General features: G+C 47.6%; 1 protein-coding gene across 1 annotated transcript in view; it reads left to right on the top strand.

The window, feature by feature from the left end:
- Positions 1-14,413, top strand: part of TENM4 (teneurin transmembrane protein 4) — a 665,800-nt gene that overhangs the window by 544,649 nt on the left and 106,738 nt on the right. Inside the window, 2 exon segments of the mRNA XM_027765687.1 lie at positions 3,362-3,508; positions 13,977-14,193. Of these exon segments, the coding sequence (XP_027621488.1) occupies positions 3,362-3,508; positions 13,977-14,193 (364 nt within the window).

Here is a 14,413-nt window from a genome sequence, read left to right as displayed (position 1 = left end):
AAAACAGCAGTGCTAGGACTTGGACTGAGGTTTGTTATACTCCAGAGTCTCTGTTCCATTACATTATGTAAATGTAGGATTACATGGTGTGAAATAGGAATTTCTATAGAAAGTTTGCATCTGAAAATTTTAGAGAAAAGTTACTTATTTTAGAAGTAGTCTCTATAAAGTGCCTAGCACAGCAGTCAGCCATTGTAGACCCCGAGTCTACAATGGCAGTTGTCATTGTCTTCACTGTCCTGAAACATCTAATCCAGGGGTTGGCAAATTATAGCCCACAGGTCAAATCTGGCCTATCACCTACTTTTATTGATAAAGTTTTATTGGAACACAGCCATGTTCGTGTATTTCTAAATTGTGTATGGCTGCTGTCAAGCTACAATGGCAGAGTGGCATAATGACAACAGAGACCACACGGCTCACAAGCCTAGAACTGCTGGGTCATCAGAAAAGTCATGATGTATTTTTCTACGTAAAAATGCGTCATGACTGGGTCCACCCACTGGCAGTAGGAAACGAATACAATATCTCTGGGACCAGCAGGTGGTGTGATGTTTAAGGTTCGAGTCCCGGACCTGGTGGCTTGCTTTCTCACTTTCCCTCTCTCTAGAGAGGGATTAATACAGATTACTCTCCAGTTTTCTACTTTTCCTTTCTAAGAGCCCTACCAAATGTTGTGGGTGCAACTCACAATATTTATGCCATCTTCCCAAAATAGAGCAAATGTGTAAGTGAGAGAAGACTCAGTTAGTGTGTCCAAGCTGCAGGTCAGGCTGTGAGCATCATGCATATGTTATCTTATAGAACCTTCTCAAGGCCCTCTCTTTATATTGGGTTGTCAGAAAAGTCATGGTGCACTTTCGCATAGGAAAACATGGTATGGCTTTTCCAGCAACCTCATAAATACGAAGACTGAGGCTCAAAGAAATGAATGTATCTGAGTCATACGGCCACTGAATAGTGGAGCCAAACTTGACTGTGGCTCCAAAGCTTGTGCTCACAGACAGGAGGTAGTCTTTGCCTACAAGAAGCTACATCTCAGAGCCAAAGAAAGCAGTCAAGCAGTCTGCTATCATTCTTAAAGATCAGACTCTACTTCCTCCAAAACTAATTCCAAATACAAATGAGGCTTAATGGAAAGCAAGTTCCACCCTAATGGACAAGAGTGTAATTGAAGAAAGGGAAGTCTTAGAGCACCAGTGGTGGCTGATGTTTTTGTTTTTGGAGAGGTTTTTGCCATAGGGCACGTGCGCTCACCAGACAGACAGAGACAGACAGAAAGTAAGAAATCACCCCCAGAGGGGATGATGGCCACGCTGCAGTCACTTATCCTCCATTCTCCTCTCTGAGATCTTGGGCACGCACGCACATGCACCCGGTGTGAATTTTAAGCCACCGGGTCCAGGACTCGAACCACGGTTGACTATGTGGGAGTCCAGCGACATAGCCATTACGCTAACTGCTGGTCCTGGTGACTGATGTTGATTGAAAGTCAGAAGGCCCGGGTGGTCACCTTCACGCCACAACACTGCTGAGCCCTGCTCTTAGAGCTGCTTTCTCAGGCTATGATGCCGTTGGCTTTCTGTCTCTCCTGACAGTCTTCTGCTACACAAAGACCACATAGTCTACATTTGCCTCTGAACTTCTGGAGGAATCCCTCCTAGGCTGGAAGTATGCACTCAACTGGTGTTTCTTTCTTTGTATGGGAAACACAGGGCCCAGATCTATTGATTGGTTGCTGTGTTGACCATCTCAAGTGGAAACGAACAAGTTATCTCTCTCCTCTCTTTTGCTTTAAAACAACGGTTAACTGTCTAAAAGCCCTCGAAACACTCAAGTTGTAGATTCTGATTGATCAGCCATTTAGTGAGTGCCTACCTTGGGCCACTTTTACATTTGCTGTCTCACTTAAAAATAATCAATCGGTTTTCCATGATTTCATACCATAAAATTCCATTCATAGCCACATTTTGCGGCTCATAATAATAAAGTAAATTAAACTTCATAGCTGACAGAGTATTTTCCTATCCACACCTTTCCTTGAGCCTGAGCAGGGCCAGGGAGGAAGCGGAAGCCATGTCAGTGACAGGTGTTTTGTGATGGCCCTTCAGAGAAGGGGGTTGGCAAGTTTGTTAAAAATAAAGAGTTGAATGAAAGCCAAGTGGCAAAATAGAATCTCAAGTCAACCATGTAACAACATATTCTCAAACATAGATTTCTGAGCCATAAACTTGGGGGCAGGGAGGTAAGAAGATGTAATCAAAGACCTGTACATCTATTTTCATAGTAATAAAAACTCCCCACCTTATAATACAGCCAGAGCAGAACCAACACAGAGACTAAATACTGCCTGATCTTTCTCACTTGTATCATCTGCCTCTCTCTTGGATGGCCACACCTGGGTTAGGTTCTCACTGAGCTTTGTACATTTCCCTTAGGACTCTCAGCAATGGAGTTTTTTGCTTATACAAATTTGTCTCCTTTGATAGGCTGCGTGTCTTTTAAAAATAAGGACTAGGTCTTATTTATCTCAATAGCCCCATTTCTAGCCCCCGAGAAGGTGGTTAATAAATGACAGCCAGGTAGATAGATAAACAGATGAACACAAATGCCCAGCAGCCTGCCTATATTTGCATGACAGTCCCTGGCAACCCGATCTCTTTCACAGCCATCACTGGGGCTTCTCTGGGTGTACACCCTCTCCCAAATGTAATGATAGATAGGATGGTAAAAAAACAACTCAAGCCCTCTTCTTCAAAGCAAAGAGAGTTGTTTAGGGAAAAAGATAGGACAAAACTAACAAGCCTGAGGTCTAATAAAATTGACCCGCAAGGCAAAGATAGTTGTTTAGGAAAAAGAAAGGACAGAACTAATGAGAAGCCTGAGGTCTGATCAAAATTGACCTGCTACATCCCTGTAGAGGGAACCCGGAAGTGCTGCATGACATGAGAAGCAGGAAGAGAGATGTTCCTTTTGTTCTCAACAGTCACCAGAGATGGGATGAACAAGGAGCCAGGATGAGTCAAAAGCCTTCCCTGGGCAGATCCGCAGGCTTCCTTCCACCACCGGCTCCAACTCTAGAATCCCAGTCGCTTTTGACAGAGGGTTTTAGATGCAGAAGTTCCGAGTGCTGGGCCTCTCCCTGTGCTTCTAACTATGCAGCCTGGGCAAGGCCTCTTGCGTCTCGGCACCTCAGTGGCCTTCTCTGAGATCCTACTGATACCTGTTCCCTGGGCCGCTGTGGGCACCAGTGTGCTGAGGGATGTGAAAGCATTTGTAGTCGGTAGCTGGCGTGTGACTGTGTGTGACTGCGACTGGCTGTGGACGATCAGACCGCGACTCTGTGTGCCTTGTCTTGCAGAGGGATGTCCGGGCCTGTGCAATGGTAACGGCAGATGTACCTTGGACCTGAATGGGTGGCATTGCGTCTGCCAACTGGGCTGGAGAGGAGCTGGCTGTGACACATCCATGGAAACTGCCTGTGGTGACAGCAAAGACAACGATGGAGGTAGGACTCTGGCACCCATGGGCCCTGGACTGCTCTGGGGTACAGAAGGCAGAAAGTGGGAGGGTGGACAAAACTGAGCTTGGCCACCACGGCCCACAAACATACTAGCTGTCTAGCTAGGGTCCTGGGGGCTGCAGGGCATGCAGAAAACTGCACGTGTGGTCTAAGGAACAAGTGCATGTCACTAGACGTTCCCTTGAAATTAACTAAAACTAGCTAACGTAAATGAATGAATTGCCATCCAACCGCTGGAAGAAGAGAAGGCATGTGGAACAGAGAGTTTTCTAACAATTCAGTGGTAGAATGAGCTACCTGGAGAGCTCTGAGTGCCTCCCTGGGAAGGAGATAGAGTCCACCCAATTCTTTATCATAGAAGCAGCAGAGGATGCTTCTCGAGAGGAGGGAGGGCAGGTCACCTTTGCTCAGGGTCTCTTCTCCTCTCCTTCAGTAAGAACGCCAGAGGATGCCTGTTCTTGTCCATCCGTGAATTGGTCATAGAATTCGCCTTTACAGTTAGTTAGTTTCTTTCTTTTTTTTTTTTTTTCCAAGTGCTCTATAGTCATGTCTCAAAGAAGGAGGAACTGGGTTCACAGAACATCCATTAGTTGAGAGTAAAGAGTCCTTGATTCTAATCCCAACTCTGACTTTGAGTCAGTTACAGACAGTACACAGTCACTGTGCATCCATAGGCAAGCTACTTGTGTCTGGGCCTCCCTCTCCCTGCTCATGAAATGAGGCAGTTAGACCATGAGGACCATTCCAACTCTTCTCCGAGTCAGAGAATTAGCCTTCATTTTTCTGTTGAGTAGACTTGGATAACTATACCATAATGTGCTCTCCTTCCCTACCTGGAAGATGGTATATACTCAAAAGGTATTTGCTCTGTATGAGCAGAAAAAGTGATATGAAAAGAAAAAATAAATAAGGAAAACAGTTTCACATCATCCTTTCTAATGATGGCCTGGGCTTCCTGGTGATACGGTGATTGCTGTCGTTCATTTGCCTTGAGTTTGCTCTAGCAGCCTAGAAAGGGCTATTTCAGACCACTGGGCTTTATCAGAGCAGATTTCAGTAGTTCCACCTGCTGCCTAAGTCCAGAGCATGGTCGGGACTGATGCACCCAGACCCCAGCCCAGTGAAGGAAATGGGAGCGTGGCAAAGATGGCAGGTCTGTGCCCTCCTCTTGGGATCTTGCAGAGTTGAGATGCCCCTTGATCAGCCTGGAGCTTGCAGATTTTGTTGCTTCTCATGCTCTGCAAACACCCAGTGTTCCTATTATTGAGGCAGGCCGCGTGCCAGGCACAGATAAGTAAGTTCCATCTCTACTCCAGGAACTCAAGCGAGACAGCTAGACCCAAAGGTAAGTGCTAATGGACAGTGCTGAATGCCAGGATGGAGTTATATACCCATTACTGTGTGAGGAGGAAGATGTGCATCAGAAGATGGTGCTTGAATAGGTAGGCATGCCCTGGAAAGGAAGGGGCTTCCATTCAGGGGGGTCATCACTGGCAGTGGCCAAGCAAAGCAGGGAAAGGCAGCACATGTCTGTCTTTGGGCAGGATAAAGTGCACCCGTATTTGCTCTCTGTAGAAGGGATGGAAGTCAGCCTGAAGCATCTGCAGTTTCTCCAGCATCCCCCTTCACCTTCCTGCACAGACACACTTCCAGCGACTGACAGTAACGCTCATAGAGCAGAACAGAAGGGGAGAGGTGCCCCATCATGAAGTCATTCCCTTTCTTGAGAGTGCAGGGTTTTGGCCAAAGCCTCTACACAGTGCTTGAACATCTGGGAAGCAGAAGAACTGACTGTCTTTGGGAGATGTGGAAAGAGGGCACACCTCCCTCCTCCGGCGCCCACACACGTACAACAATGGGTTATAGAATTAAGTTCATTTATGGCTTCGCACGAAACACAGTACCAACCCCCTCCCCCTCCCAGTGCTAGAATTCACCATTGTTTACGTGGGGTATGGGCACACAGTAGACCCAAGCTCCACTGCTTTGGTGGGAAAAGAGTCTCTTGTCATAAGAAATGGGGCTGACCCAGACCCAGGAGGGCAGTCTCCTCCAGCTGCTTTGAGAGTTGAGCTAGCAGGAAATGAAACAAAGACCTAGAAAAATCCTCAGTTGTGGGAAAATAGACCTCATGCACTGTTGGAGAATGTTAGGGTCTGAAGTGAGCTTGTATACTTCCTAGCAAAGCAGAAAAGCAACACTGTGATGTCAGTTCATTTCTCCACTCAACAAACACTAACTGGACATCTACCCTGCATGAGACTCTGTCCTGAGTCCTGGGACTTCGTAGATAGGTAAGATAAAGTCCCTGCCCTTGTGAAGTTCACAATCTACAGGGAAAGAGAAATAGCAGGTCACTGCAGCATGATGGGATGATTGCCAAGATAGAGGGGATCCATCCTCCTCCCCGACTGGTACAATCAGATGCCTGTTACCCTCCTGGGGCCTGTGAGTTTGTCCCTGTCCTAGGGGCTTTCAGCCCAGCCAGGGAGACATCTCATGGGCCATAACTGGAAAGACAACTATTCATAGCTAGGGAGGCCAGACATTGAGGATCTTTAGCTTTAGCTTTTGGGTTGTCACCTGTGAAATGAGGAGACTCACCTCAGGGCCTCTCAGTTTGGGGGCCCTCTGCCTATTGGAGGAGTCCAGGGGAAGGTGCAGATGGCCTGTGCTATTCAGGGTGGCACAGTTGAAACAACTGAAGGAGGTAGACTGTCCCAAGTGCGAGACGAGCCGTGATTGATCCTCATTGGCCTCTCTGGGCCTTAGCCAAATGGGGACAGTGTTAGAGGTGGGAGAAACGGGGCAGAAGCACAAGGTGAGCCGTATTTAGCACGGGGCTGTCTCAGGGTCAGTAAAGCACACGTTTGTTTGGCTCCTGCTGTTACCTAGCACTAGGCCCCTTTCTGGGGGGTACATATAGACCAGAGAGCACTTCCTGGTCTTCCTCTTCCAGGAAACTCATAGCCACTTGGAGGACATTGGCATCAAATGACAACATGTAGTGGGGACAGAATGAAATAAGTACATTTATTTCAGCCATGACAGCAGCTGTAGCATAATCCCAGACAGATAACTCAGGGTGGGGAGAAACAGTGTTCTAGTCTCCCAAGTGGTGGTTGATGGCCATCAGGACTTCGGAGCTTGGAGAAGGAATTAGCAGAGTTTAATGTTGAGTAACGGGACTGGAAGGGACATCAGAGAACATCGAGTCCAACTCTAATCCCCTGCGTGTTACAGACAGGGAAACCGGAGCCCAGAGAGGAGACGTGAAATCATATGTCGTCTCATCACCCAGTCATTAGCATAGAATAAGCCCCAGAATAGAGCCATTCTGCATGGCCCTGGGAAACTGGAGCACTCGCACCCTCTCCCAGCGAGGTGGTGTGAGCAGCTGCTCAGATCTAACAGCGCCCCAAAGCCTAGCAGAGCTGGAAACAACTGAAGTGTTGTTTATAGCTGGCGCAGCAACTGTGGTTCACCCACTGCATTGTTTCTGTCCCTTTACGGTTTCCTTCTGGCAAGGCAGTGGGGGCATTGGGAGTCTTTTGCTCGGGTCACTCTGCTGGCCAGTGGCAGAAACTGTCTAGTCCATGAGGTCTGGCCACCGGAGAGCTTCACACTGTGCCCAGACCTCAGGGGTGTGGCCTCATTGTAAACCACTGTGGCCCTTTAGTTGTTAAGGGCTACATTATTTATTTAAGTTACTTATTATTATTATTACTAAAGTTATGCATCTGAGAACTCCTACTTTGCCTTCTTTCCCAATTTACTAGGCATAAAGCAGTCCTTTTCAAGTTAAACTTGAATTTCAAGGCTCATTAAGGATGCTGCTGCATGTTTATAAAATGTGAGATCCCCCTCCCCATACACAACCAGTAAGAAAAATGTTACACAATAAGGCTGAATCGGGAGTGGCTTTACTGGCTCATCCTTTCTTTTCATGAATGCTTGTTGCACAGATTTGAAAACAGAATCCTGAATGTGATTTGGTGACTGCCAGTCTCCTGACCCTCTGTTTGGACTTCCCAATCCATTTAGTATGCCTCAGATTTCACTCCAGGCCCTGAGTGGTGAGAGGGACCAGCAGGGCAGGAAGGCACAGGGACTCTGACTCCCCTCACTCACCCATCCACATGCCCCATGTGGAAAAGGTGTCCATCACTCCTATGATTTCGCTTGATGAAGCCCTGTTTCCATTGGATACACACTGACCCACTCACGGGTCAGGCCCATTTCAAAGATGGTGAAGCTGTGGCTCAAAGATCCTCAATGACTGTGAAACATAATAACGTGTATTTGGGTTGGTAGACAATTTCCAGTTATAGAGGTGATATGCCTAAGAGACAGGATAGAGCGGTGGTTAAAAGGACAGGATATTGGGCCAGCCTAAAGACCTAGTGTGGTTAAAGCACAGGACATAGTGAGCTGGATCCCACATGACTGACCATGGTTCAAACCCCATCCTTAGCAGCTTAAAAACAGGCACATGTGTGTACATGTCCAGAATCCCAACAGGATGGAGGAGGGGATTGCAGTGGAACCAGACCCCACCGTGGGGATGCTTTCTCTCTCTCTCTTTCTCTCTGTCTCTCTCTGGAGAGCACATATATCCTCTGGCAATTAAAAAAAAACAATCACAGGTTGCAATACAGACAATTGATAGGTGCAACCTAAGAAAGAGAAATGTCAGGAAAACTGAGAACAAAGCTCTGTATCCTCCTTCCTCCCACCCCATCTCCCTGTGCTGTAATGGAGAGTTTGCATAAAGCCATCAAATTTGGTCGCCCTTCAGACTATCTCTAAACCACATTTTTGTGATAAGAGATAGTGAAAGTGACCTTTAAAAATCTTATGTTCCAAGAGCCAGACAAAGATTTCGCCAGTCTTTCGAAAGAAGGCACAGAGTGTATTATAGCAAAAGACAAAACGTTCTCTGAGACGTGTAAAAAGGGAGGCATACTCCACCCTCCACTCCAGGGCCTCCCCATATGCTGCGTACAGCCTGTCGTAGAGCAGGCCTGTGGCCAGACTGAGAATAGCAGTAGGGTTAGTTGATAGGCTGCTAAGCCAGAAGAAGGGTGAAGCTTACAGAGGGACGACAGGCTAGGTATGCACTGTCCAGAGGACCGCCAGTTGAAGGAGCCAGGCAGACATTCTGGTGCAGAGTTTAGGGTTAGTTAGGGTTAGGGTCACAGAGACAAGAGGCAAGACGTTCGAAGTAGGGAGGAGCTTTATTGGCTACTAAAGGATTGGAACCAAGGTCTGTGTGAAGCTGGGACCCTCAGAGGCTGCAATTTGCATGAGAATAAAGCTACAAAAACTGTCTAGTAGGCCAGGGGAGTGACATCAGAGGCATCTCTCCCTTCTGGCCTGGGAACTAGGTGGCCAGCATACTGTGAGAGGTTGAGTCCATACCTCAAAATGTTTTGAAATCCAAACTTCCATACCACAGTGGCCCTAGAACTCCAAGTTAAGAAATCAGTCTGAAAAGTAGCACCCAATCAGCCGTACCCTAGGGTGGCAAGCAGAGGTCCACTCTGGTTCAACCACATCGGCCACATAAGATTCCCATAGAAAAGAATAGTCAGGGGACCAGCAGATGGCATAATGGTTATGTTGTTAGACTCCCACATTGTCAACCACAATTCAAGTCCTGGACTCGGTGACTTGAAACTCACGTTGTGCACATGTGCATGCATTCCCAAAATCCCAAGAAGAGAATGGAAAAGAAGGGACTAGAATGTGGCCATTCTTCCTCGGGGTGATTTCTCACTTTCTGTCTCTGTCTCTCTGATGAACACATGTGCTATATAGCAAGAATCTCTCTTAAAAAAGAGAGAGAGAGAGAGCAGTCAGAATCACAGAACACACAGAAACAATGGGCCACAGACTAGAGTCTACAACTTCACCATACAAGAGGCTTACTGTTCACAAGAACTTAATCTGAAAACAACTATAAAATAAATGACTGAAGAGATAAAACCATAAGGATGCAACATGATACTATCAAAAAAGAAACAGGCAGGTTTTGTGGTGTTCCAAATAGGCTATCTAGAAATTTTAAAGCTTGGAAATTAAATTAATGACCCAAAGGGCAAATTAAACAGCAGACCAGACACAAATGAAGGGAAAATAAGTGAAGTAGAATATAGATCTGAGGAAATAAATCAGAATGGAGTCCAAGTTAAAAGGCGGAAATTAAGAAAGAAGTTGAGAGAAATGAAGGATGGGGAATCTTTTCAGCATTCAGAAGTTCTCCGGAAGAAGATTAGGGAGAAAGGGTGAGAGGAATCTTCAAAGAGCTTCTAACAGATCTTTGCAACTGAAGACAGACACAAATCCTATTAAAGGGCCCTGATGTGTCATGTCACTTACTGTGTGGGACATATAGGCTTACTGGGTTCCATTCCTCAAGACAGATTCTCATTCTAAAGGTTCTTCTCTGGAAAATCTTTGTCTCATAGTCACAGACACCCAAGGAAAGTTTTGCTCTTTATACCTGTCTATAGAGACAGGTTGGTAAGTGTAAGGAATTAGCTTTTTTCTCCCTCCCTTGATGTGTGTTTGGAGAAACAGAGGTTTCGAGAACTTAGGCAGCTTGTGCAAAGTCACACAGCTCACATGGGAATTAGGATCCGGAGCCAGGCAGTGTGGCTGCAGAACCTGCTCTCTCTAGCACGGTGCTTTCTGCCACTGATCATAGAGCAAAAGGCCTGTACATGCTGGTCCCCTGTGGCCTGGTCCTGGCCCAGTGGAGCAGCCCTGGCCTGTATCAGCCATTGACTCACTCCCTAGATGTCTATGCAGTGAAGTCTCTGTGCTAGTCCAATTCTGAGCCCTGGGAGACTGAAACGAACCAGACAGCCACTAATCTTCAGGAGCTCACTGTCTCGAGAGGCAGACAGAGGGAATGTCGGAATTGCAGTACTGAGACCAGAGTGCGGTGAAAAAGTTTGCCCAGGATGCTGGAAGAGCCCAGAAGAGCAGTGGTTTGGAAGAGTCAACAACTCCTATTCTCCACATAAGAAGTAGTTCCTATAGGGCTTGAAGAACATTGCTACACTGCTGAAAGAATCAAATTCAAATTCTGCATCAGTGACAGAACAGAAAGCAAGAAATCACCCCCTCCCCCCAGTGGGGTGGCCACACCACAATCCATCCTATTACACTCTCCTCTCAGGATTTTGGGCATGCACACATACCCAGTGTGAGTTTTAAGCTGCCAGTTCGGAGATTCAAACTGCGGTTGACTACATGGGAGTCTAGCAACATAAACATTACAACATCGATTGGTTCTAACTGTATGACCTTGTTTTGGTGGTGGTGTTGTTTTTAGACAGAGATTTTTGTTGTAGGGCGCATGCATTCACCAGAGAGACAGAAAGTGAGAAATCATCCTCCTGGGGGATGGCCATGCCACAATCTCTTCTCCATTCTCCTCTTGGGATTTTGGGCATACACACACTCGCGCCTGGCATGCGGTTTAAGCTACTGGGTCCGGGACTCAAACTGTAGTCGGCTACCTGGGAGTTCAGCAATGTAACCATTATGCCATCTGCTGATCCCCAGACTATATGACCTTCTTGAAGTTACTTTACTACTTTTGAGTTTCTGGTTCTTTCTCTCTAAAATAAGAGTGAGATGGTGGCTACCTCGTAGGGTCAGGAGGATTCAAGAAACCACTCCCTGTGGCATTATTTAGACAATCCTAGCACTCAGTAAATGCTGCAATTTATCACCATCATCATCATCTGTTAATATTGGTATCAACACCAACTATCATTCCTGCCTGACCTTCCTTCAGGGTTAGAGAGCAGACATCCCTCCTCAGCAAGAAGCATTTCTTTCCAGGTGCCACGGAACAGGGTGTTTATAAAGAGGTAAAAGACGGGCTTCCAGGGACTGCTTCATGGTAAACAAGAGCAGGCAAGAGCTAATAAAATTTCAAATTAGCCATGACTTTTCACGGCCCTTCAATTGTGCTAGCTGATTTAATGGTCAGCGTCCCTGCTCACTGGGATTGAATAATGGAGCATTTCTGCAGAGTTATGGATGCGGCAGCTGAATCTGTCATGCCAACATCAATAGCAGAATGCAAATAACCCCCAGCTCAGGCTGTAATTATGTGTTTAAGCAATGTCTGACAGGGCCAGCACGAGATGGGTGATGGAGCCCGCCAGCCACAGAGGAGACAGGGACTGTGCTCGGCTGTGTGTCTGGGAGCCAGGGCAGGAGCCACAGGTTGGACCCCAAGGTCAGGATGGGTGAGAGGAGGCCTTGCTCCCACTTCTCAGATGCAGTTGGCAGGTGTGGAGACAAAAGCCAAGTGGGCCTCCTCCTTGGTGAGTCAAGTTCCAGGCCCAGGATGGGGAGGGAAGCCCTGCAGGTGAGCACTGCACACACCTGGGGACACGACACCACACTCGCTGATGGGACAAATGCAGCAGGGACTTCACATTGTTCATGGAAATGTGCAGGATGCAAAAACACACGTGGATTTCAAAATATTCCACACCAAAATAAACTTGTTACTTTAATTCCGTCTTTGTACAAACTGAGATCCCCTTGTGCTTATGTGACATTTACTCTCATTATTCTCCCCCCCCCTTTTTTTTTGTCACTGTTTTTGTTTGCCAGAGGATGCATACACTCTGCAGGGAGAGAGAGAGAAAGTACCCCGCCATGAGGCGTAGTCGTGCTTTAGTTCCTTCTGTTGCTTCACCCTGTGGGGATTTAGGGCACACGTGCACACAGACCAAGTGTGATTTTCAAGCCACCCAGTCGGCCTTGTGGGATCCAGCTCCATTCACCATCAGGCCATGAGGTCAGCCCAATCTTCCCCTTTTCAGAGATATGGGAAACTGAGGCCGGAAAGCTTAACTCATTTGCCTGAAGTCAATCAAGTAGTAAGTTTCAGAGCCAGGATTTGACCACAGAAAGTCTAGGTCTAGAACCATACTGCGTCATGGAGCTGCCAAGAAGGCTACAAGCCCTTTGGCGCATGAAGAAATGGGGAAGAAAGACAAGGGATTTGGGTCCCTACTTTGTAAGGGGAAAAAACTGAGTTTCAGGATGGCCAAGTAGGTTGCCTAAGCCTTCGCAGCTGGTCGGGAGGACCAGGGCACTGAGTCTAGCCAGTGCTTACACAGCACACTGGTGGGGAGCAGCCTTTTGTAAACGTGGAAACAGAGGTGAGGTTGGTGTGTCATTGTTACTCCCACATGACTGAGGAGGAGGAGGGCTCAGAGACATTAAGGATAGGAACTTGTCCACGGTCACTCTTAGGTACAGTGCTGGGATTTGAACTTAAGTTGTGTGTGTCTCATGGTCCTCCCACCTCACAGTTAATGTGAATAAAGCCACAGTTTTCTGGCATTTGGTCTTATTCTGCTTCACTTACTAATCTACTTTTCACTCATTCATTTATTTAACAGTCATGTTTAAATACCTCTACAAGGTGTTGGGAATACAACAGACCTGACCAGACGATCTATGCCCCAGGGTGGTGAGATTGCCCAGCTCACGCCAACTCATAAGCAAGAGAGCCAGAATTTGAACCCAGGCGGAAATACACACTGCACTGTTCTCTGTCTACACAGAACCCACTTGTGCAGGCTCCCCTGGCCTCTGGTTCAATGTCCATTTAAAGCAATACTACTAGGTGCTTGTAGAAGTACTTTGGGATAACGAAACTCAAAATCTGTGATCTGGTGAGATCTCTTTGTTTAACGCCGGGCAGATGGCAGAGCTATGATGTACTTTTCAGTCCTGAAGAGATCTATCCCTGTGATAAAGAGAATGCCCTGCTCACGGCCCCTCCTACAGAGATCTGACACCACATGGCAAAGTCAGAAAACTCCCGTATCCCTAACGCTGCCTCCCACAGAAGGCAGAGCTAGGCCTCCAGAGGGCCAAGGCTGCCTCAGGCCACCTGATTACACCGCAACAGGGGAGCAGCATTGGGCCCCCTTCAGTTTCAGTGGCTCACATCATGTGAAGTCACCCTTTGCTTCAAGCCCTTTGGTACATCCCTTTGCCCTGGGGTGAAATGCATACCCTCTGACCCAACCTACTAAGCCCAGCTCTGGCGGCACTGCCAATCGAGCCCCATCCTGTGCTGTTCCCCCTGCCTTCGACCCATTTGAGTTTAGCAGCTCAGATGTTCCCATGTTGTCTTGCCTCTGGGCTTTCCTCTGTACAATTCCTTTTATGTCTCCGGAAGGGGAAAACCTCACGGTACACTCACTTGTCTGTCTCTTCTGCTAGACTGACAAGCTAGGAGCAGATCTGAATCATCGGGATCTCTTCGGTGTCCAGCAAAGCCTTTGGCCTACATAGCGTTTAATCATTTCTCACTGAGTGGGAAGCAGAGAGGAAATGAGGGTGTCGTGAATGAACACGGCAGAGCGCACATAGCAATGTAAGCCACGTGCTCTTCTCCCCGCAGATGGCTTGGTGGACTGCATGGATCCTGACTGTTGCCTCCAGCCCCTCTGTCATGTCAACCCACTGTGCCTGGGCTCCCCTGACCCCCTGGACATCATCCAGGAGACCCAGGCGCCCGTGTCCCAGCAGAACCTCCACTCCTTCTACGACCGCATCAAGTTCCTCGTGGGCAGGGACAGCACGCACATCATCCCTGGGGAGAACCCCTTTGACGGAGGGTGAGTCCATGGGTCCCTGCTCCCTGAATCACCTCCAGGGCCGCCCTTGGGTGGACGGGGGTGAGAAAGGCCGAGAGGGAAGGCACTGAAGGCTCCCGATGGAATGTCGGGATGGCAGAGAAGCAGCCTCAGGTCCCTGCATTTATAAAACTGCTGTCCAAGGCATGTGGAATTTTTATGTGCAAAGTTGCGTTGCTCCTGCAGGGTGATAGATGGAAAG

The sequence above is a fragment of the Tupaia chinensis genome, unplaced genomic scaffold (genome assembly GCF_000334495.1).
Source record: "Tupaia chinensis unplaced genomic scaffold, TupChi_1.0 Scaffold139431_1, whole genome shotgun sequence".
In the NCBI taxonomy this organism is placed as follows: domain Eukaryota; kingdom Metazoa; phylum Chordata; class Mammalia; order Scandentia; family Tupaiidae; genus Tupaia; species Tupaia belangeri.
Note: the sequence above shows the minus strand (reverse complement) of the source record. Positions and strands in the feature narration are given on the sequence as shown.